General features: G+C 42.3%; 1 protein-coding gene across 1 annotated transcript in view; it reads right to left on the bottom strand.

The window, feature by feature from the left end:
• Positions 1–25620, bottom strand: part of pip (heparan sulfate 2-O-sulfotransferase pipe) — a 118386-nt gene that overhangs the window by 64842 nt on the left and 27924 nt on the right. Inside the window, exon 2 of the mRNA XM_083144187.1 lies at positions 24194–24342. Coding sequence (XP_083000313.1) covers positions 24194–24342 — 149 coding nt within the window. The remainder of the gene's footprint in view (positions 1–24193; positions 24343–25620) is intronic.

The following is a 25620-nucleotide window of genomic DNA, read 5'->3' on the forward strand; positions in this document are numbered from 1 at the left end:
AATGTCATTATGCCATAGAGTTGCTTCAGTGATGATGAAAAGGCCGTATCTCTGGGAGGGTCTGATGGAGCTGCATCCCTCTATGCATGGGTCAAAGTATTGAGAAAAATTGATTAAATATGTCTTTGAAAGTATGAAATTAAAAACAAAAATATTTCTGTAAAGCAAAACTCCATTTATAATTTATTTACTTCTCTTCTGTGCTTTTTATTAGTCTTGCGTAGACAGTGCGTATGGAGTGGTAGATTCAGGATCTAGTTATCGAAGGTTCCGGGTTCGAATCCAGGTTTGGACATCAAAGGAACGTCATATTACTGTTAATAATAGAAAATGATTATTCCTCAGTTAAGGGGGTATATTATCATTCATCTTTAGTGGGTGTTTGTTTGTGAGTGTTATTTTTTCATGAATTTCATCCAATCTTCGTCGTTGCGGTTTTCCAAAAGTGCCATAAAAACAAAGTAAAATAAGAAAATGCATATACGCACACAAATTCTATTCCTATACTCGCAATTCTGATCACTCTATCACATATTCACAATCCCATCATGTGTGGTTGTACTGAAATTCATTTGCAGTTTTAAATTTTACCAACGTTTTCTATAGGTATGACTGAACCCAGGTTCACCTCTCCGCCTCCAAAACAAAATCCTGAGTTCGCTGCCGGATGATGGGCGAAGTCCCCTGCTTGAACAACCACGACGCCATAGTTTCCCCCAGCCCCTCCCCTTACCCGCGTGGCACACATACTCGCACACGTCTCGCTCGAGTCTCCGCGGACAGGAAACTGAGCGCGAAGAAATTTGCCTTTTAATTTAACACATTGGTGCGTTACCATCGCATGCAGGATATCTTGATGAGTATCTGGTGTCGCTGCTTCCTGTCTCCTACGCAAGACAATCGCTCTTTCTCTTCCGCCGAATTTCTCCTGTTGGTATGTTCGGCGCAGGCCACGTACACCGGAAAGTACCGGGAAGGGCTTTCCCGGAACTGAACGGTACGCTGCGAAGCCATTATTCCAGCGTCTGCCATAAATGCATTGTTATGATATGGCTTCTATTTATGTTGTTCTCATTTTAGCCACTTCGGCTAATCGAGACGAAACGAAATTGAATGAGAAACAGACTAGGTAGACTGAAGAATAGCTAAAGGAAGATGCAGCGAGAGGTGAGAAGGTTGGCGAAGGAGTGAACACATAAGGGAAGGAGAAAGAAATGGCAACTCTTATTGCCTTAAGCAACATGGAAGCTAGAATTTTACTAGAATTTTTTAAAAAACTTCACCATTGCATTTCTCGTGAAATTGTAGCCTGATTTGATATATCACATTTACCCCCTTCGCATTCAAAACTTTTAAGTTGAATTCAATATGGCAGCCGTTCGCTTGGAACACACAATAGATCCCCCTAGGTCTAACTTGTTTCCATCATGACCAATTGTACCAACCCTAACTCCTTTACATTTTATAGGAGGTGTTAAGGGATTTTCGAATGAACCTATACTTAGTGCATGACTATGACAGAATATCGACTTACTTATTGCCGCACGATTTACGATTAGATTTACGATTCGAACCTTTACATTATAGCTGTAAATAGAGTAAAATCATCAATTTGAAGTGACATATTAATTCTTTTGTTACTCTGAAGCCGCACAACAATTTTTTTGTTGATTTAATGAACAAATCAGGATGTCACATGAACAAGACAGCAAAGAGAGTGCTAAAACAATATCACAAAAGATAATACAGTGCTTGCATGAGCTGAAAATGTGTTTTATTTGTTTAAATTTACTCTTACGGTGATAAGCATTGCGGTGCATAAAGGATGCCGTTATTGACGATAATTATGTGCATTTTTTGCACATTTTTCAATGCAGTGAGTGAACCATCGCCTGCCTCTGTAGTATATCACCCTTGCACTATTGAAAGTCACGAGTTTGTCAAAAGAAGCGCGTGGTTTCTTTTTTAATACGTGTAGCGATGTGGGGAAGAAAAATTAGCCCTGTTTCCAAAAGGCATTATGCGTCGACCACCGCATTTCGTACACGCATACATCACATCGAAATGCTTCTTCTCGCCACGCTTGCAGGCCTTTCAGATGCTAATGGGCGAGCGCCGACCCAGTTGAAGGCAATGCAACTGCTACAAAGCGCGAGGATCCTCCGTTAGAGAAGAATGAATGTATCAAAAGCAGACAACGGACTTTGTTTCGGCATTACATCTTCACCGACCACAACTTCAAAAGGATCTGTCACTACAGCACATTCCTTATTCTACTGGGAACGTGGCTACACGCACAATCTGCACCAATTTTAAGATGAATGATGATTACATGAAATTGATGAAAGGACTCAGGTCAAGATTCGAGCCTGGAATCTTCGATGGCGTGATCTGCCAAAGAGGGGCCTGTAGCAAAAATGTCATGGGTATTGGGTTGGAATCTCAATGTTTCTCTTCTGTTTGTTTTCTCAAATAATTTCTCTCGGAAGTTTGGATGCAGTAGATTTGAAACACGTGTACAAATTTCGCCAGTCATCCCATGAACATTTAAAGTTATGATCTGTAATTCTGCGGCGGATAGCGTGGTCAAAACATATCAATGTTTCTCCTTTCTTTGAGCCCCGCCCCTTCTCAATCACATTTCAAATATTTCGTTCCCAAATTGAAACTGTTCCGATCTCTCTAAATCTCCTAAAATAGTCTGGACAGAGATTTGAAAAAAAAGCCAAATTTTGAGCAATTGATTCTCCTGCAGACATCTTTATATATTTCGCTCAAATGCAAATGCAAGCAAAGGAACCTGCGCAGAACCGAGTACCCTGTGCATTGTATTCGCGAGTGCAGGGGAGGGGTGGAGTGGGGCAGATTTTACCGTGATCCGGGATGAACGGATGGAGGGGAAGATGCGCGAAAGGTGGTTCTTTTTATTGTGGTCGCTCGACAGTCATCTTGGCTTTTACCTTTTCGTCCTTCACCCCCAAGGAAGCCTTTTTTATCCAGTTTAAGTACGTTCGCAGCGGAAGAGAAATCAATCAATTGTTACGAGTTTATACACGTTCACGTAGGATACACACTTCATCTTGAAATGTTGTGTCTTTTGCGATTTAAAGGGGGTTCAAAATAATAACCAGATAGATGGCTGAAGGGATGGAAGCAAAAGTTTCGGAATCGGTTGATACGGATGTAAGTTGCCTTGTTCTCTTTCTAAGGTGCTTTTTAGCGGAACTACACCACAAACTGAATGAGCCTCTTAGTCTTCCGGTGTCCGACAATCTTGCCATTTTCAACCCCACACTCCACTCGTAACTATTGCAACAATATTAGTGACTTTCCCATCCACGCACTACATTTTAAAGATTTAATTACCAAATTGTAGTGCAAGAGATGCCAGTCGTTTTTTCGGAACACCGTGAGCCGCAACGTTGTAATAAGAAGCGGTAGCTGTTCTGCACGCAAAAGGCTGTGTGCGTAAAATACGTGGAATTCTATTAGCATGCGTGACAATCGGTAACCATGCGAAAACGGTATCACTTCGTCTGCAACCACAGATATATTTATAATTAAGACACGGATTGTTAAGAGATAAAACTAATAAGAATTTAAAAATTGTGCCTAAAATTTAAAAGTGTCTGGTAACTCGTTAATAAGCCGTGTATATTTGCTCAGATTTATTTTCACGTGCGGTTAGTATGGCTTCAGATATTTTTTTCGGAGTTCTGCTACACTGAATTCAGAACAATATTATACATTTTTCAAGATTACAGATCAAAAACAGATAAATTAGTTTCGAATTACAAAAACATGCTACAAACAAAAGGGATATCTACATAGGTTTCACAAGAAGTACATTAACGATGAGTTGTTTTCTCGCGTTCTGGTGTTGATAAATGGCATGTATGCACCTAAAAGTTCTGTATTATCCTTTATGTGCGTGTGCATTTGGTTTCTTCGCATTTTACGTTACGTTCTCGCTAATTGCGATAAGGAGGATACATTGAACTAATAAAAACCCGTACTTTTTTAAAAAGGTTTGAATTGAGTATTAAGTCCACTTTATGCACAGAAAGGCTAATCGGAACTGGACCTGCAGCTTAAAGTGCAATCCGAACCACTATGTTCCCCAACCGGGTATCGAACCCAGGACTCCTTGACTAAAATACAACCACTACGGGTAGCTAAAAAAGAAACCAGCCAGGACTCGAACCTAGAAACTTCGGATGAGTCGGCTCTTAAAAGCGCCGTATTTTTCTTATACACTTGTTTATATTTTCGCCAAGATTTGCATGTATAAACATTTTTGGATAGATTATTTCCATTACTATACTGTCATTGTTGCTGTTTCATTTTCCGAAACGTCATCTTGGTCCGAGACAGAGAATTAGTGTCACCATCTGTCTCTGCCGTTGCATTCCGCACACTCATAACCTCCTTTCGGGCAATAAATACGAGCGGTAAATGCAAATAAGATACAGAGACATAAGCGCTCTTATAAAAATTCGGACACACTTAGCAGACGACCGTAAAAAAGGAATTCCTTTGTAATTGTCTGTGTCTGGTGCAAAGCAAGTAGCTTCCTGCGTCCACCTCTGTCACGAGTTGGCGGTCATCCGTTCCACTGACCACCGAACTTTCTCCGAAGCTTCCATTCCAAACTGCAGACTCTGTAGGAAACCTTATTGACTTTGCAAATGTTCTATGTAACTGAGATCGAAGGCTCCAGAAATATCAAGAGTTCTCGCTCTTGTTTTCCTTGTGTAAATAATTCAGGCAACGCATGTTGTTTTTCCAGTCATAAAGGGTTGATCTTTCATTGTCAAGGTTAGAAATATAGAAAACAGTAGTTTTGTACAAATGTAGTGTACCTTACAATAAAAGAGGGACATAAATTAAGAGTTTTTTAAAAAACTAAATCTTAAGAGAGATATTTGGACCAAAATGAGATGAGACAACAGATGAAGAGAGACGATTACATAGCTCTGAACTCCTATGTTAATAGAATAATTGAATCAAGAAGAGTTTGTTTTGAAGTCCACTTTATGCACAGAAAGGCTAATCGGGACTGGACCTACAGTTTAAATGGGATCCGAACCACTATGTGTCTCCAACGTGTATCGAACCTGGGACCCCTTTGATTACAAGGTGACGACGTTACCACTACTGAATCAAAAATACTTCGCTAATGGAAAGGATAGGAAATCAATGTGTGTGTGTGTGTGTATGAAAGCTTCAATCCATCTCCCTCAAGTAGGCACCTGGAGTTGTGTAAAATCTGACAGTGGTCAACTATTCCAGATGTGTCTTTGATTGGGAACCGCATATCGCCAGTAACTTTCCATTTTTCGCTATCTGCTCTAATAACGTAGTTACTCTATGATTTCGGACTTTTGAATCACCCTGTATATACAAAGATTGTCGAAAGACAACTATTATTATTTCATAGACTTTGTATGAGACTAATTTTGTAACAACGAACCATTCTTAATTTTAAACAAAACAGGGTTACTATCTGTGACGAAAGAACTTGATGGCTTTGATGAAACGTTTCGGTGGCGACCTGTTGCAGTTTTGGAGTTTAATCTGTAAAGTAAAGATATACGACGGGCACTTTAGATAGAGCGCGTATGAACATCCGAGTCAGAGTGTGTGAAAAGTACTTTCAATTAAATCCAGGCAAGCGTCCATATCTCACCCCTTGCGTGACAGCTAGTGTTGTCCACGGGACGAGACGGGACAGGCTTTTAAAAATTCGAGACGAGACGAGATTGACCATGTGTCATGAGACAAACTAATATTTTCGAGACGAGACAGCATTTCCACGAGACGAGACAGGCCAAAGTCTCGTCTCGTGGGCAACACTAGTGACAGCTCGGAGTTGCAGGAACCGTTACCTTCATGTGTGGGTAGCGTAGGTTGTGCGTAGACGTAGACCTGCGAGAGAACGTACAACCGCGCCAAGCGTATTTCCCAAAGCTTAGTTACTGTAGATTTCAACGTGTTCATTGTTTTCTCTCAAATGCAATCTCAGACCAATGCCCAAAGAACGAGTGCCAGCAGAAACTTTTTGTAGGCGGGGTCAGAATCGAAAAGTCGTGACCTTAAGTTGGATAAAATGACGTCATGATTACGTATCATGAGTGGCTGCGATTGGGTTCCATATCTGGGGAGCAAGGACAGTTTACTTTCACTTGGTAGTAGAGGCATGCATATTTCGTTTTTGACGAAAACACGAAATGTGAAATAACACATTCTAATGTTAATTTTTCATGTTTCTGAAAGGTGTGAGGTGCATTTTGCTACCCTGTTTTGTCACGAAATGGTGCGAAATGAACTGCAAAATGCGAAATATACTCTTAAACACGAAATTTACCGTTCATATACTGACGCGACACTTTCTGAAGTCTGAAGTATCCTGTTAGTTATGCAATTCACGGAAAATTGATTAAATCTGTTGTAAATATTTGAGAAGCAAAAATTGACTCCTTTGTACAGGAATAAACTTATAAAATCTTGTAATGATTTAATGTGCTATTAGAAGGGATATGTTTATATTGTGTAATAGTGCAGTTTAGAAATCAAATTTGGGATTATATTAATTTTTTTTAAAACCAAAATGTCATATTATATGGTGCTTTTTCGCCGCTATAACAGCGAATTTTCATTTTATTTACCGCTTTTGAACCCGAAATTGACTTCGTTTTTGTACCGAAACATGTGCCTCTATTTGGTAGATACAGTTTAACATAGTGGGGGGGGGGGCAAAAGTGGCAAAAAGTAGGGGGCTGCTGTCCTCCTACACCCCCTAATCGCCACCAATGCGTATCATCATCATCATCATAAGACAGAAACGGTTTAAAGGACAAAAATAAATGAAGGAAGTTATAGAGAATGGGATAAACGAAATAGGGAGAGAGGGAAAGGAAGGAGAAGTAAAGAAGAGAAATAAAGAAGACGAAACAAGCGAGAGACAGAGAAATAAAGAGAGAGAGAGAGAGAGAGAGAGAGAAGGAGGCAAGTAATATAGGAAATCAGCAGGAACTGAAGTAAGAATACACTAAAAAGGAAATTGGTCAAGAAGAGTAAAAGACATAAGATAAAATGGAAAACCAGAAAGAAGACACGAGAAAAGAAACACAGAAAAGAGTTACAAATAAAAAGAATAAAGTATGCCAGTTTCCCTTATTGTGGGAGAGCGGTGTCAAGTACCTCTCCTTGACACTCACTGAGGGCATTCGTGCTCCAATATACTGTATGTGGTTGTGTTGAAGATTTTAGTGTAAAGCCCGCATCACACGGAACTGGATTTCCAGTAGGTATGCCCTAGTTGGCGCTGGACTGGTTACCAATTTGCTAGTTTTCGCCTCACACGATACTTATCAACGTACTTGTCGATCGACTTATGTTCCCATACGAGGGAAGTTGTAATGGCGGCCTCGTGAGATGTAATGTATCACTTCACATTTTTAAAAGTCGATAACTATTCAACCGAGAGGAATAATGTTTTGTATAAAACGTTATTAGGTACAAAATAATGGCGCTGCTTAAATACATACTTTACAACGTTTACTGTACATTATGGAAGAATATTTTAGTTGTTTCAAATGTAAACACCGTGCACTCAGCATAGATGGTGTAACTCAACACGCCTTTCGTGCTGTATACGTTATACATTGCTGGAGTAACACTCGGAAACCACAGACAAAAACGCTATTTTGCCCACTCACAGATTATCTTCACATGGCGAAACTTTGCTCTGATTGACTGTTCCACAGAATCCAGTCGAGGAAAGCAAGTAGCATTTAGAACATGTCCTATTCCTCCAAACCAGTCAAGCAGTCAGCCAGGCGACCATGCTTGCTACCTAGAATGTTAGTTTAGCGCCAACTAGGGCATTTCTACTAGAAATCCATTTCCGTGTGATAGGGGCTTTAAAGCCACGCTAGTCAGTGGTAACTTGCGTGGTTTTTAAAAAGAACGGTGTATTGAAAGAAACTTTCGGAATCTGTCGTTCCAAGGTCTTCTCAACTCTGGCTCTGTCTGTATGTATCTAGTGGGGTCTCATTTATCGTACAGCGTATTCAGCACCTTCGTCTACTGACGTCACTCGTTAGGCTAGCGTTGGGCATGTTCGGTTTAGAGCTCTTAACTAACTAACTCTCTAGCCTTCTTAAACCCGAAGGTTTATGGCTGCAACAACACAAGCCTTCCATCTGTCCCTATCCTGGGCAAGATCAATCCAATCTTTTACATCCTTTAGGTCCATCTCAACGCTATCCCTCCATCTTCGTCTTCCTACACGTCTCTTACCATCAGGTTTCCCAACAAGAATCCTGTAAACTCTTCTTTCAGTCTCCCATTCGTTCCGCATGGTCTGCCCACCTAAGTCTTCTTAGCTCTTAGCATAATACATTCTTGGTTAAGCTCCAAAAAATTGCAGTGTATTTATCGTGTAACATGCCTAACCTAACAACGAAAACAATCCGCGCTGACGTCAGTAGACAAAGGTGTTTAATACGGTGTGCGATAAGTAATGCCCGTACATTGGCGTTTCACACCGGAAAGGGAGAGAAGAAAGCAAGGAGCAGAGGAACAAAGGTGGGCGTGGCTTTCCTTCTAATGATCGACAAGCGATCGTGTGTATAACGGGAGCGATCGGTGAAAGGCGAAAGTGACCATCCGCTGAATCTTTCTCTCCGCACGTCCAGACGCCATAAACTCCCAACAGGAGACCCAGAAGAACCGGCCGCACATTACGAGGTACGTGCAAGGTTCAAAGACCAGCAAGTGCAGCTGCAGAAGGTGATTGGCTTTCTCCCTTTTCTTGTGAACCCGTGTTCGGTCGAAGCACTCCTTCGGTAAGGCTTCTGGTATATAGTTGAAGTCCTGATTCGAACATAGCTCCAGAGGACGCGTATCTGGTTTCGAGCCAGCACCTTTTTATCTGAGAAGCGCTGTTGTCACTCTTACCTCTAGTGTTTGGACATCGAACACGAACTGCGACGAGCCTACACTCCCAAGGTCTCCACATTGAGTAAAAAGTAGTACGACACAATAACACAACCTAGCAAAGATAACCGTATTGAAATCTCTAAAGAAACTGCAACATCTCATTTACTCCACGTGGACCTGGCATACAGGGTTCTCAAAGGAAAACTGATCTTACGGAACTTTCTTTGAAGTAAAGTGGCGTTCGAATCAGGACTGGAACTTTACCAGCCTTTCCAGTAGCGTGAACTTCTTCGCTCCGCCCACACACTCTCTCGTCTTCTTGCGTGGCCTTGCTCCAGAGTTTCCCGGGATAGATACAAAGTCGTTTTCTTCACGATCGCGAAATAGGTTCAAGTTGATGCTGAAAATGTTACCCATTCGCTGCCACACATATTTGTCCTTTAGTAAACCTGTTTCTTGGATTTTTTTAGAAAGTGTCCTCATTATTTTACTTCTCTTTTTGGCCACTTTTGGCTCCATACGCCAGAGCCTCGTTAGTCTGCAAAGTTCGGTCGAGGGTACTACATGGAAGAGTTTATATCTTTGATCACACCACGAATAGCCCCAGGGAGAGACGTAACCGTTTTCCGTAACACTTCTTCCGAGCTCTCTCGCTCCAAGCCTAAAGCCAACGTCGCGCGAGAAGTAGCCCCTGACTCTCTACCGTCCACTTGGGGAACCAATGCCTCAATGACTTCGTAGAGCCATCCAATCCCGGACACGATCTGATACAGACTTACAGATCCCATTCAACGACACATTGCCAGTGGTTTAGGATTCCACTTTAAACTGTACTGGAGGTCTAGTTCCGATCAGCCTATAGAGCATGCGGAAGTAAAGGTAAGCTTCCTCGTGCAATGAAGGGTGAAGACACATTTAGGAGATGTGGGGGTTGGACCCCACACATTCTCGATCTCGGGCATTTTGGAGATGATGTGATCAGCACCACGCTTCGGCCGACTTCACCTTCCAGGGTTGCTCCCAGGTACCCATTGATTTGAGGTTGGGTCAGCCGCACAGCCACTTTAAGCTTAACGCCCACTGAGACGCGGTGAAACGCGGCAAGAGAGCTACTGTTGTCTGCTTCCATTGAAATCAATTGGTGGAGCGGAACAGAAGTGCGGAATTTCCGTGCGAAAAGTCTGCAGGTTACCTTACAAGTTATCGCCCACTGAGACGCGTCTGTTGCGTTCTGTTGACGCATTTCCCCACATCTCGGTGGGCGTTAAGCTTCATGCGGGGACAAAGGCCGAAAAAAATCCGACCTTGGATCACCCACTCCGGGAATCGAACCGGGGTCTGCCGCGTGGCAGTCAGACAAAATAGAGGACTTTGAGAAAATACTCTGAAGGGGGAAAAAAACTCCGTTCGATGACTTGGCGAGAGCCAGCGACCGGGATCCCCGCCGGCGACCTTGAGGTGACATAATTGCCATGCTTTTTTTTTTGCATGAAAGGCGGCCAGCGACCCACCTGGCCACGGAGCATTAATTGTCCCGACTGGTCGTTTTGGGTGAAGGTCTGAGGATACGAGACACTCGACCTCCGAGGCACTTCCAGAACAAGGGGCGGGGGAGGTCGACATCACCTTCCAGCTAAAGGGAACATCACGCGTCCATTGTTTGCAACGCTTTTCTACGTATCTGTGCTAATAGTGGCTGCGAGGATGAACGTCGAAATATATAATGGGGCATATACCTTGCAGGCCCTTATGCTAATCACTGGGGCAAAGAATTTAGTACCTAAAAATTGCTTAAAAATACAGAAATAGTAAAAAAATAATTAAGAAATGACATACATTTTTCTAATATTTCCCTGTTATTAGTTATTAACATGTAATGAGTTAATTTCAGATTGTAATTTTATTTGATTTCCTTTCGTTTATTTCGAATCTTTTTCTGGCACTTTTAGCTAATCGCGAAGATGAGGATGAGCGATGATGTGATGAAATTGATGAAGGTACACTCGCAAAGATCACCCACGTCCATGTCGGGATTCGAACCCGGGACCCCTGGCGTCGTAGTGCGCTGTACCGTCACGAAGCCTGTATCGGTTATCGTTAAATTTTATATCGGTACTTCATCCATATCGGCAAAAATGTCATACTCTCCATCCCTAATCCTAATATCATTATGAGATGATAATATAGGCGATACGATTCAGTGCCATGAGACGTTCCACGAACAGCCAGTAGACCTAAACGCCAAATGGAAAACAAGTAACGAGATATTCGCGACTCCTACGGAAGAATCACGAAAGTCCATTTTCGTGATTAAGCCCTTTGGCGATGACGTCGAACGAGGCGGGAAAAACCAGATCCGATGCGAGGATAGAGACCGGGAGTCGAATCTAGGCCTCTAGGTTAATTGATGCACGAGTACGAGGAATCGTGGGAGGAACGAGTGTCTACGTTTCTTGCACCTGCAGTTCCTGAGATGTCCACCGCATACTGCAAGCGACCGTCGCACACGATCGGTTCACTCGAGGCACTTCACGACCTACAACGATCGTTTCTTCCGTGGCAGAGGTCGAGCACCTCCTCATTACGCAGCAATAATTATGCTACGTCAGTCCTCGCATTGCGCCGCGTGGGCGAAGGCTACTTGTGCTCTGACATGTCCTGCAACTGGGCCAAGCACTTTTTTTGATCGGTGGAGGAGCGACGAACAAGGTCCCGATTGTCCTACTGCAAAAGCTAACATTTTTCCCTCGTTGCCTTACCATTCCTGACGCAGTGACGACAAGAAGATGGTCCAGGGTAGGTGGTGTCCTCTGATCCGAGCGGGTTTTTAGGAAAATGGGGGATGTCCTCTTTTTGGGGTATAGATAACTTCTTCAACTTCAAGATTCGTAACAAAATGTTATATTTGTAAATAATTGTTAATATTGTTTCCGTGTTTATTTTCAAAGTAAAGAAATACAACACTCTCATTTACAAGCGCAAAGACAAGACTTTTCTCCCAACCAAGAAACATTATTAGACGTGTGCGTCTCTTCTGTTGCCGCCGTGCAGAGTGAGGTTTTGAATTAGAATATTCAGACATTTGCCTATAATGCGGCCTATTATTAATTGAAGACTAAAATTGGTAAACGCTGTAAGTGCCACAAGAATTCAAACACCGTTTTACACGTTAAACTGTGAAATGTGCCATGCTTGATAATGTGGTAAACGTGAAAAGTGGCTGGTAGCCCTCTAAGTAGTTCAAAGGGCGTGTAAAAAGGCACTAGTGTGAACGTTCGTACGGGCTGATGTGCTGAACGATGAGATTTCCCAACACTTTCGCTTTTGGCACTTACAACGTTTACCAATTTTAGTTCTCAATTGTACTGAAACAGTGTAAAATTATTTTACAGGGGTGTGTGATCTACAAGCTCACCAAAACACCAGTAAACACAAAACATGTGTTTGAAGTGATGCATCTAAATGTCCTCTTTTTTAAAGTTTGTCATCTGGTAAATCTACTGGGCGGTATTTAGGAAAATATAGTTCTTTTGCAGAATTGACTCATTGATAACAAGAACTGTTGAAGATAGCAACTTAACGGTTTTTGGACTGTATCGTCAGCTCAATAAGTTGGAATTGTCTCGGATCTCCACTTCAACATCGGCTCCTTAGTTGCCCCCGGGATACATAGGCGGCAGTCCATTGTCCTTCGAAGCATGTTTCGAGTGACAAGTTCTTCAATGTTAGACACTATACTCGTATAGACTCGACTCTATTTCTATCATCAATATATTATAATGACCTCATTTTTGCTATTACATTCTGCATTTACTTTTGAACTACTTAGAATGTCCCCCATCTGCTACCCCTTGGCTCCCTATATTTTTTTCTGGCGTCGTTACTGTTGTTGGGGGGGGGGGGGTAGAGAACGGGGAGGATATATGCATTACAGATGATTTTATGGGGTTAATTATGGCATATTCATAAAAAAATGTTGTTTTTTAGAAATTGAGAGTGTACTAGCAACATTTGGTTGTGCCGAAGGATGTACCCGGCCTCTGGCTATATTATTCAATGAATGCCTAGATGAAATAAGAGATTTGAAATTAATCAAACAAAAGATCGGTAGGTTAATTTTGTGTAGAACGAAGTGGTGAGTAATGGAGAGATTGGTATCAGTAGGAGCAGATATATGGAGACTGTAGAGAGGGAGAATCTGTAGAGGTGAGAGCACAGAGAACACTAACAATTAGTGGAACAATGATGGAAGCTCCAGTGGCATCCTTCAACAAATTGCCCAACTTCGTTGCGTAAAAGTCATTAGCCGAAGCCTCGATTCGGGGCCCAGCCGCCCTTGCGGGAAATGAGTCGCTCACGAATTCCTCCGTTGGACGCACGGGGAACCGTCGCTGCGTGAGTGATAATCCGAGACGCTGGGCGATCGCTTTCGGAAAAGAGTGCCAAGGCCGCACGTTTCCAACCGTAACAGACCAATATTCTAATAAATCGGCTTTCTCGTTCTAATGACGGACGTGTCACTTTGATGCGGGGTTATCGTTTCCCACTAAATTGTTTTTAGGGTATTCAGGTTACCTTGTGTATCCTAAAGGGCAACGAGACGGTATTGGGAAGTTGGGGAGAGATGCGCTGGTGCCACATCTGACTGTAATCGTTGTGAAGCATTACCAACCACGTGAAGAGGAAAGTAACGTACTGCATGTACGTGTAAAGTTCTTCTAGAGCCGGTCCCCGTGGCGGAGTGGTTAGAACATCGCGCTACGACGCTAGGGGTTCCGGGTTCGAATCCTGGCCTGGGCATAGATGTGTCCATTCATCAATTTCATCATATCATCCCTCATCCTCATCTTCGCAAATTAGCCAAAAGTGGCCCAATAAGCGAAGTTAAATAAAGCAAATCAAATCAAATTCAAAAGTTCTTCTAGCAGGGAACAGATGTAGTGAGCAACTTCGTCCTATCCAAGATGCTCTTCGAGTCCAGATAACACGAGCCGATTATCAAAGTCTTATTTGCAAAAATGCTCTTCATACGAATCCAAATCTACTTTCACCAGCTGAGTGTGGATGGAAACTTCAAGATGTCGATCATGGCAACTGTTCAATCATTTCCCTCCTACTTTGGTATGTGAACGAAAATACATTTTAGTAGTTATTTCAATACTATTTCAGATTTTGCATTCTATATTTCGTATGTTCTACATATAGTTTGTATTTTGTTTATTTTATATCTTGAATGCTGTATCCAGTGCGATAAGTCTTGTATGTACTCGTATTGGTGTAGTGTGTGTGTGTGTGTCTGGATATATGTGAAATGAATACATGTATTTTCTGTTTAATATAGTAACGTATAATTTTATGTATGTACATGGTTGAGTGCAAGAAAAGGCTTTTTATGGTTTTAACTCCGCCATCGGAAACAAGACGTTAATAAATAAATCATAAATAATGGCGACGATTATTGATGAAGGGACGCCCAGGCCGGGTTTCGAATCCGGAACTTCTGGCGTCGTAACGCGCTGTGCTAACAACTCCGTCACGGAGGTCGGGGGTGCTACGTGCGAGAAAGACAAAGCGAGCCGCAAGACATCCTCTGTGGAGCGAATGCTGCGACGTGCCTGCGACGAAGGCCACGAAGGTTTCTTTGCTTTGCCCCAATGTAGTTAGCGTAACGGTACAAATAAGCGACATCAAAGGCAACAAATACAGCTACATTGAGCGCGCCGCCGTGACAAAGAAGACTACTAAACGCATCGAAGCGTAACCTCGTCCGCTGCTTCCGAAGGTTTTGTGGAGCTCCGCCGGACCCTGGCCGTGACACAGGATCGCTTCCCCTCCCGCTTACGCAAATGTCTTCGGAACGGAGATCGGCGGCGCGCTTCCTTCCACAAAGGCTGCTATTGCGGTAAACGGCATCTCGTCACGAGGGGAGCGGTACAGCACTTATCGAAACTTAAAAGCGTACGGTTTTCCGACTTCCGTAAGGCATCGGAAAACACGATATAAATAGAAAGCATTGATTCTTGGTGCGATCCATTTCTCGTGTGCTGCATAAAAAAGGGGAACTGTTCCCTGTCACCAGTGGCGTTCCCATAGAATTTCGTTCCGGTGGGTTGTTAGGTGCTCTTCTAACATTTATAAGAAATCTCTGGTATCGGGATTTCCACTTTAAACCTCATTGTTCAGTATTTAATATTATTATTGTAACGGCAATAAGCATCAAGCATCATAGGAGAGAGAGAGAGAGAGAGAGAGAGAGCGAATCGCGCAAGATTCTGTCTCCTTCTCCGTTTCTTTCTCTGTATCTGTTACTCTTCTTTTCTTTTCCTCTCTCTCTCTCTCTCTCTCTCTCTCTCTCTCTCTCTCTTCCTTTCTCCATTTGTTTATTCTTCCTTTTCCATATTTCGTTCTCTCTCTTTTTCTCTCTCATCCTGTTTCTCTATCACTTTATTTATATTTTTCTTCCTCTGCTCTTCTAATTCTTCATTTCTTTCTGTTTTCCTTACTCAGATTCTGTATCTGTTTTCTATCATCTTTCTTCCTATCTCTTTCTACTCTCTTTCTGCCTTCCTCTGTTTCTCCATTCCTTAATACAGTGCGTTCGTTTTGGCTCTGGGCCGAGATAGCGCAGGAACAACTCTTATAAGACAGGTTAGTACCGAGTGAGCAAAAAGTCACGCAACCCATGTAACATTTGTTTTTTATTGTCACTATCGCCACCCAGGTCTGCCGATCTCACTCCGCCGGTCTTTTGTCTCTGGGGATTTCTGAAGTCTGCGGCCTACGTAACGCATTCACACACTTTGGATGAACTGAAGATGAATATTTAACGTACTGTGGACAACATTTCATGTGATACACTCCAGAGGGTCTTCAGAAACATGATAAAAAGGGCGTATATGTGTGAGGAACTGAATGGTGGCCATTTCCAACATTTTTCATAGTCCCTCCATGGGTTGCGTGACTTTTTGATCACTCTGTACTTGTTCTGCAATGTGAATATTATTGGCTTCGTGCTGAATAAATGCGTAAATAAGTGTGACGTTACGGGACGAAAATGCCGGCATCTGCAACATGCCACGCGCTATCTCGGCCCAGAGCCAACCCGAATGCACTGTATTACTTTCTGTCCCATTCTTTTTCTCTTACGTTTATTCCTCTGTGAGTGGGGGATGGATGCTCTTCTAAAAATGAATATGGAGGTTTCTCGTGGGTAGGCAGGACTATTTCACTGCGGGCTAGAGCATTAAGGTAAACATAGTCTTATCGTCAATAGAAAATGTGTGATGCCTGGCTGCGGGGACTGTGGAGGCAAGAAACTAATTATAACAAATGAAATCCCATTTTTATGTTTTAGGATGACGATTTATTGGTATGGTGTAAATAAGTAGGTTGATAAATGGCCAGTATTTCGTCAATTTCTTTGTTAATTTAGTCAGTTAAATCAGCAATTTTGATCACTTGACTGGTTTCCACCCCTGCTATTATGACAGTTACGATTAATTTATTTACGGAGTGTCGTTACGTAAGAATAAGAAAGGTAAAATTCGCACGGAGCAGCTGACGAGAAGGCGGGAGGAAATTATTGGAATTGTCAGGCTTGTTCGAAAATAGTTATTATAGTGTAACGAATTCAAGATTGATGTTTCTTCGCCAAGCAGGCGAGTGTTTTCCCCAATGCCTGGAGACACGCTTCGTTCCCAAGAGTAACGCTCCACGCATGGAATCTCCTCACGCATTAATTTGCGTGTTAATCGCGTCAGGACGAGGCAAGGAGGGATCGCTGCCCTAGAAAAGCGGACGCTACCGACGCAGCGTGGTCAACCGCGGTATCCGTTTTTATCCTAAAAATAAAATAGGGCTTCCCCGATGGCGCGTGGTAGCGTCGTCGCCTTGTAATCAAGGGGCCCCGGGTTCGATACCCGGTGGAGACACATAGTGGTTCGGATCCCACTTTAAACTGTAGGCACAGTCCCGATTAGCCTTTCTGTGCATAAAGTGAACTTAAAACAACAAATCAATTATCCTAAATATATTGCTTTTTGTTTGTCTGTCACTTTCTGCAGATGGAAGACCAGGAGCAATTTCGTGAGGGGTAAAACGAATAAACATGCATTGCACCGAGCTGGGTGCAAAATTCTGGGGGAGATAGGAGGGATTCCCCCTACCAACAATCTTGTACTCAAAAATCCCCCACCAAAAATTTGTGGGGTAGAGCTTTCGTTACAACAACAATATATGTATAAGCAATTAGTTTTGACTCCAGTACTTGCGATTACAATATCGTCAACTCACGTTTTTTTCTTATTAGCTACTACTTCAAATAATATATATATAGAGGAGGGTGTATTTTTAAGAGTGATAGAACTTTCGATAGGGATAGCTGTCATTTGTTTTGTTTTGATGACATGTTGTTTTATCATTTCATATCAGTGTGCATTGGCAAATGATCATGGAAAGACTGACGCCGCAACAACGTTTACAAATTGTGGAAATATATTTCCAAAATCAATGTTCTGTTCGCCAAACGTATAGAGCACTTCGGAAATATTGGTGCTCTCAGTGAATTGGCCTCACAAGATCATGGTACCTAACGTCACTGGATTATTTTCTTTGGGATATCTAAAGTCTCTGGTTTATGCTGATAAACCAGCAACAATTGACGCTTTGGAAGCCAACGTAACTGGTGTTATTAACGACACACGTCCCCAATTACTTGAAAAAGTGGTTCAAAATTGGACTGATCGAATCCGGTTCATCGCAGCTAGTCGCGGTGGACATATGCCGGAAATTATTTTCAAAAAGTAAATGTCAGAAAGTTATCTTTCAAATAAAAACACAATTGGCTTCAAAGTTATTTTTTATGTGTTTTATTTCATTTCAAAGTTCTATCACTCTAAAAAAAACACCATAATTTATTTACTTTCTCTCTCTCTCTCTCAAGATATCATTAGCAGATCTACATCAATAACAATATTTGCAGATGAACGAGGCTCTGGCGACTGGCCCTGACCAGTATAATTCTATGTGTTGCCCTGTGTCTTGTCCTTATGTGTGCTGAGTGCCTCTTTACAGCCTCAGCTTTTAACCGAAGTCAGAATATTTTAACATTTTAACATTTTAGTTACGAATCGACATTACAGTTATGTTTATTTTAGTTCTGTTAACCTAAGTCAGAATATTTTAGTCTTCCAAAGTTACAGTTATATTATTAGGTACATTTTAGTTAAGGTAAGGGGCTCGACCCCGTATAAAGTGACGGGTGCAAAAGAGCCTAAGTGCTGACGCACCCAAAATTTTAAATTCAAAAAGAAAAAGGAAAAATCAATAACAATATACACACTATAAAAGTAAAACAGGAATGCAGGACAAATATAACTACGAAATCTAATTGTTAATATTAATATAAAGTAAATCCTAAACAAAAACTTATACATAATACAACTATTTCAGCTATTGTGTAATATTTCACATCTTTAACCGCTAATTATTCCCTTTATATTTAATAATAATGTATTTTTAAATATTTAGTAATTTACTTTTATATTTAATAACACTATGCAGTACATCATATAATATATATCTGTGTGCGTGTATATTCTTAGCTTAAAATCACTTGTTCCTTGGAGAGAAATATCGCGTCTCGAGTGGAAACACTGCTCTGGAGCGAAATTTCACGCATCACGTGACACCCGTCGTAGTATTCTCACGAGCCTGGAAACCACGGCGTGTCAAGGACATCGCTCGTATGTGCTACGTGTGAAAGTTGATACCGGTTGTTTATTTTCCTCTCCATTAACTTCACATGGCAAAAAATAACCTTTTACAAAATCCCAGACGATGCCCCTTTCACACTGCAGCGATTTATCAATGTCATTCATTTTTACCTTCATGTTCTCCTACGTCCACGAGATTGAAAATTCTTGAAAAGACTAATGTTTGAAAAATTGAGTGTCAGAATTAGGGAACAGTCTCATCCCCGATGGTGTGGTGGTAACGTCGTCGCCTTGTAATCAAGGAGTCCGGGTTCGATACCCGGTGGAGGCACATAGTAAAATGTTGACTTCTGTGGCGGAGTGGTCAGCGCAGCTTGCTACGATTTATTTAGAAAAAAATAGCGTTGTGTCACATTCACAAACTCACCACGGAAGGTTCCGGGTTCGAGTCCTGGGGTGTTCATTTCATGTGTGTTCCTTCGTCATTGTCTTGGTTGCACAGACAGTTACAGTAAAACCTCATTAATCCGAATACCGATAAGCCGGACTTCGCTTAATCCGGACAGGCAAAAGACCAAAAAAAGAGAAAAAGCAGAATGCAAGATTTTAAATGTGGCTCAACAATCGCACATCATCATAATATGGGTATCGTGTATGTACGTATTGCATTGTACTAGGGACGTTCAATATATAAGTTTCCTTGTGCTATAAAATATTGTATATAGCGATGCCATTAAAAAGAAGCACATGGTTGACAAGCGCCATCCTTCGTCTACAAGGAACAACAATCGATTCGTTATCAGACGTGAAGGCGCATGCGTTCAAGGGCGAAAAGTAAATACTTGTTCGGAAAATGCGGGCTCGCGTCATAAGGTGTTCAGAAGCATGGATGCTAAGGGCGTTCTGCTTGTGGACTTTTTGGAACGAGGAAGAACAATTAATGCTGACCGTTATTGTCAAACATTGGATAAACTGAAAAACGCAATTCGACATAAGCGACCAGGTCTCCTGTCAGCTTGTGTCATTCTTCTTGACGATCACGCTCGCCACCACTCAGCAGTGCAAACACAACACAAAATTAAAGAATTGGGGTGGGAACGGCTGCTCCACCCTCCATACAGCCCCGATTTAGCGCCGAGTGATTTCCATCTTTTTCCGGTGTTAAAGTCTGAATTGCAAGGTTACCGTTTCGAAACAGATGAAGAAGTGAAGCGTAATGTGAGAATAGTACTCAATAGCCAGAGCCCTGATTTTCTTGCAAAAGGTATGGACAAATTGGTGCAACGCTGGGACAAATGCCTGAATCTCTATGGGGATTATGTGGAGAAGTGAGGAAGGATCCTCCTACACATGTATGTATAGATTTCTAATGTATCTTAAAAATATTTTTTTACAGCATACGGAAACTTATATATAGAACGACATTTTACTGTACTGTATAGTGTATTTAGGTCTATGTCCTTTAAATACACCATAATAAACGTATTTTGTTGCTATAAACGGAGTTTTAATGCACTTTCTACTGTTCTCTTAGGTTATATCGTAACAGTTAAACCGGACTTTCGTTAAACCGGTCAACTTATCCCCCCATTAGTCCGGATTAACGAGGTTTTACTGTATATTGATTTTTAAGAAAAGAAAGTGTGTGTGTGAGGGAGAGACAGAATGAGAGGAAGGAGGAATGCGCTATTAAGAGAACGAAACAGAACAAGAGGGGCAGAATAGGAAAGATAAACTGGCAAAAGAGGAAACATGATAGACGGAGTGGTTAGCACAGCGCGCTACGGAAGCTAGAGGTCCCGGGTTCGAAACCCGGCCTGGGTTTTCTTTGTGAGTGACCGCTCATCAATTTCATCATATCATCACGCATCCTCATCTTCGCGATTAGTCAAAAGTGACGAATTACACGAAATCAAATCAAATGAAACACACCGTGAATGGGTAAGAGAAATTATTAGAGAGAGAGAGTGAATGAGACAAGGGGAAAAGGGAGTGATAAAGAAATGGAGATTATAGGAAAGATAGCGAGAGGGAGAGATAAGGAATGAGAGAGAGGAAATGGGCAAGAGACATGAGAGAGAGAAAAGGGCAAAGAGAAAATGAGAGAGGCAGATAAGAAGAGTGGACGATTGAGAGAGAGAGGAAATAAAAACCGAAATTCAAATTCAAGCAAGGTTGCTAAAGGTTCATAAATCCTAATGGGTTCTGGGTTCCGAAACAGGACGGGAACTTTTTTTCTCGCACAATTTAAATTCAGTCCTAGTTGCATATTGTTTAATTTCAATACCGAACTTAAACCATTTTTAAATTGATCCGGAGAAAACGTTACTGGACCGTTTTTAAATTGATCAGGAAAAAAGGTTCCTGGACCGAATTGAAATACTTTGCAGATAAAAAGGTTCTTTACGGTCCAGATCCATTTACGGTTGCTGATTTTCTCTCCCGGATAGGAATTGAATTTATTTACAATTCTTGGACCTGAATTCAAGTACTAATTTGCATGTAGAGAGGCTAATCGATAATCAACCTATATGTTTAAATTCGAATCCAGACCAAACAGCCTCATTAGAAAGCGACGAGTAATCCGTAAACGCATCGGTTTATTTGCTTCGCGTGCTCCCGTCGCTGGCTTCCTGGTGATAATGACGGCTCGGGGACACCTCACGCGTGTCAACAGGAGCTTCAATTAGTCGCTTTCCTCCGATGCAAATGGGTCGCCTTCCGCTCGCGTTACATCACGCCGCGTAACCCTCGCTCCACATTCAGTTGGGTGGAGACGAGATACTTTTCGCTTCGGACGGTAAAGACTAGCTTTGGTCACCATATATTAGGGTTGTCGCCACTGTTTTCTCGTGTAGAAATTTGAATACACGCACGGTAAAGTAAAGAGAGCGAAAGGCAAGAATTGCTGGTTCCCGCCAAGAGCCATCACCCTCTGGGCCACTCCACTGCCGCGTGACGTCTCACCGACAGACCCTTCCGACAGCAGCGAGTGCAGGGGTGCGGAGCATTTCGTCTAAGAAGGCGTGATTGGTATCGGAGATCTGTTAGTTCATTGAACTCTACAGCCTAACTACTGACTATTTGGGGGAGCAGGGAAAGATTTATTATATATTTGCCTTTATTCATCTCACCCAAAAGGTCGGTAGATGCCGGGGCTTTCCCCAAGTTCATACCTTCCTGGAGATGAGGCCTGCTCGAGAAAAGGTTCTTAAAGGTGTGCAACATTTCCACCCTCATTTTCCTTGCCCCCTCCCCCACCCCCCAAGGGTCTGTCGGTCACTACGTCACAAGTACGAGGTTGTTGACCGATATGGCCTTGATCAGGAGGGTGATGCACGAGCCTACCCCTTGGAAAAAGTACTTACCATCCCTGATGTAGTTGAAAGCAGCGAATAGCCCATCGGCCTTTTGATTTACAACCCTACGTTCTCCACCGTAATGAAATAACCCAGTGTAAATTGGGGAGATACTTGAAAGAAATAACAGCCGGCTCCGGTTTCGGAAGCCTGAAAACAGCGGCGAAGGGACTCGATGCGCTGACCACGCGTCTCGCAATGAAAAGCCAATTGGAGACCCTTCGTCCTGTTGCGCCACGGAGTTGTTTCCTTACATTTTGTTTTTAGTTGAGAAGAGATTTGTGGTTGTATGTGACAGGATGTGTTTGTCAAGTAAAAATGTTCGAATTTGCATATTACATGCTCCAACACTCTTCCAACAACTTCACAATTAAATTACGTTGATGTTTCACTACAACAAGTTACTCTGTTCTTCTCTGTGACGTTGTTTCGACACACATATATTCCTGCAATTCTCCCAGCGTTACAAACAGATATATTGTTACCATATTAATGTTTGTTCGTTTGTGACATTGTTTACGACGGTGCTCGTAACCGTTTATGTCCAATCTTTGAATGATTTTTTTAATTATTTTTGTCATCAACGAATGAGTGGCGTTGAAAGATTTATTACCCTCAAAAATTTTCCCAAAGCTGTTAGTCTGTGTTTCACGTTTACGTTGTTGAACTGTTCGTTTATCCAGCATGCAGTAACCTCTTCAGCTGTGTTTATTTACAAGATCCTGAGTCTTCACATGCGATGTGGTAAGTTTCCGTCCAGTTGCATAATTCAGGCTTGCTGGCTACTTGCCAATTCTAGAACTGTAAGCGTCTCTGAATCCGCCTGAACCAAGAATTATTTTATCGTGAGTACAGAGAACGGCACACTTTCGGAGGAACTCTTGAATTTCCTAAAAATGGCTATGCTCAGCGGAGGAAAAGTGTCACAGATTCCGTCACGGCCGCTTGAGGATGTGACTAATAGCACAATGGCCGGCCACCTTCTGTTTCCATTGGTAACGGACTTTGCCACGATACACCGTGAAAATTGATATAATATTTATCGGCGAATAAAAGTGGCACGTAGACAGGACAAGCACCTCATCATGGACTCCGTGTCATCTTTCGTGAATACTGTAAACGGGAAGGAAGACATGCGTATTTCACTTCTTAATCTGTGTATGTTCGCAAAGTGATAACTTGATGGTTAACGCTGTCCCATTGCAATCAAAGGATTCCACGTTCGTTCGCTGGGGACGCACACATATTTCACATTTGCTAAGCTTTGGAAACAAGATACTTAACAATTTCAAAATATAGGCTGAAAAAGGGTGAAGGCTCTTTCTTGTTCAGGTTTTTAAATTAAAATTGATAATTATTAGTATAGAGCCCCTTGGGGCAGTCTATATAAAAGAGGATGCCCGCGATATTCGGGAACCATCCTCAAGTGACTCTGCCTCAAATTATACAATTAAAGAAAGTAAAAGGTGAAAGATAGAAATTCGGACTATTGATGGTATTTAATAAGAAATCGGACCATGTTTTGGAAAACACATACCTGTCGATGAGGGTGCACGGTCGCTCCGCACTAGCTCGCACTAATCGCAGCCTCCTCCCTGTCTCCACACAATCCAATCAAACACTGACTCTTCTCCCCCGACTTCTCGCCTATTGCCTTCTCTGTACTTGCAGAAGTTGGGGCCAAACACCTTCTCATCTGCTGACTTAACATTGTATACCCAGAAAGCGAGCTAGGGCACCTCAGTATTACTATTGACCCATTTCATATTCAAATGAGACACATAGTGGTTCGGATCTCACTTTAAACTGCAGGTCCAGTCCGATTAGCCTTACTGTGCATAAAGTGGACTTAAAACACAAACTCAATCAATCAATCATATTGAAATGAACAATTAAATGTATTTTAGTATCTGGGCTTCTGGCTTCACAGTTAACCTAGATTATACGTTCCTGGCAAGGTCGTTTTAGGAAGTGTACAATAGATTACAGCTTAATTCTTAGCTAAGTGATTCGTAGAAATTTTTAGTAGCTCGCTTTTACTAATCATCATTTCCCTCTGGCGGTATAACGCTATATTTAGCGGCATAATGGCGCTAAGTTGGAGTCTGGTGAAATATTGTAGGGACGTGTGGGTAAATGAGTGTGGAGCAAAAGATCAAAAGAGCGGCCTCCTACCTGACTGCTGCTTGGAGGAGAGCGTCTGCTGCAGATCCTCCGGCTGCACCTTTCCCTCCATCTCCTTGAGGCGCGTGTGGAGGTCCCTCGTGTGGATGAACAGGAACAGCGTCGTCGACAGGGCCATCAGCGCCACCAGCTCGCTCGTCCTGCGGGGAAAAGAAACCATGTAATTGCACGCCTTCACTTATATAGACAAATTGCTACAGGGCGCCTCTGGATGTTGACGGATTGTCTTTGCTTATTTAACGTCTCTTTAAAGAAGCCGTTGGTGGTAGATCTTGAGGTTTTAATTAAATAAGCAATTCACTTGCGTGGGTAACGATATTTTTTCTACTTATATTTCTTATGTTACGAGAAAGTTGCTTTTCTGCCTCTTTAGGCAATGAGGATACAGTGAAGATACAATTTAATTTAATAATATAGACGCTGAAATGTCTATGGTTTGCACCTCATCGTAACAAGTAGCTTTGCGTTGTACATTGCCTCGTGGTTTCTACCATCACCTGGCGTGCCTGCTAAGTGAGATATAGGAATTTTAGGGTGCACTTTTACCATTCCACAATCACAGCAATTTTCTCCCAGCATAGGAGTTAGGTCTGGATGGAGGCGTATTCCAGAAGTCTGGAATTGCGAGGTTTGCCGGGATGTGGAAACGGGCGCTTTGAGGCTCCATCGGAGCACGACTGGAGCGGTGGGTGTCGCAAATGGGAGTTCAACGGACGGTTTCGTTTTTATGGCTCTATGCAAATGGCATCCTGTGTCGCTCTCCCCCGACCGACCGGTTCCCACGGTGCGTTGCCTTGTCTCCGCGATGGAATAGAAATCCCTGCTTGTAATGCATCCGTGTTGTACTTTCTGGAAATGACGCTCTCTCGCCATCACAGCGAACGAGACAGAGTAGTTGAACCCAGGGTTTTTAAAGGTCCAGGAATTTTAAATAAATTCAAATCCGGTCCAGGAGAGAACATCAGCAAGCATAAATAGGTTCTGGACCGTAGAGACAATTTTTATCTGTGAAGTATTTCAATTCTGTACAGGAACCTTTTTTCCGGATTAATTTAAATACGCAACTTGTACCAAATTTAAATTGTGCTAGAAAAAAGGTTCTCGTTCTGTTGCGGAACCTAATATAACCCATTAGAATCTATGGTTTCCTGAAGCTTTAACGATCCTGGTTGAACCGTACATGTAAATACGAAGTAGACATGTTGCCATGGTAACCTAACTTTATACTCCAGGTGTTGCCCCTCCTCCTCTCCACATCACATGACCTGGGTTAGCTTATAGCGTGATACGTCACTCTTGTCATCCCCTCTCACTTTCTATAGATTACGTCATTATCACATGACTGAAATTAGCTTGTAGATGGAACACTCCTGTCGTCGTCCCCTCTCCTCCCGTGTTAGCAACACCTGGAATACAGA

Source organism: Lepisma saccharinum, chromosome 22 (assembly GCF_977018435.1).
Source record: "Lepisma saccharinum chromosome 22, izLepSacc3.1, whole genome shotgun sequence".
NCBI classification, from domain to species: Eukaryota; Metazoa; Arthropoda; class Insecta; order Zygentoma; family Lepismatidae; genus Lepisma; species Lepisma saccharinum.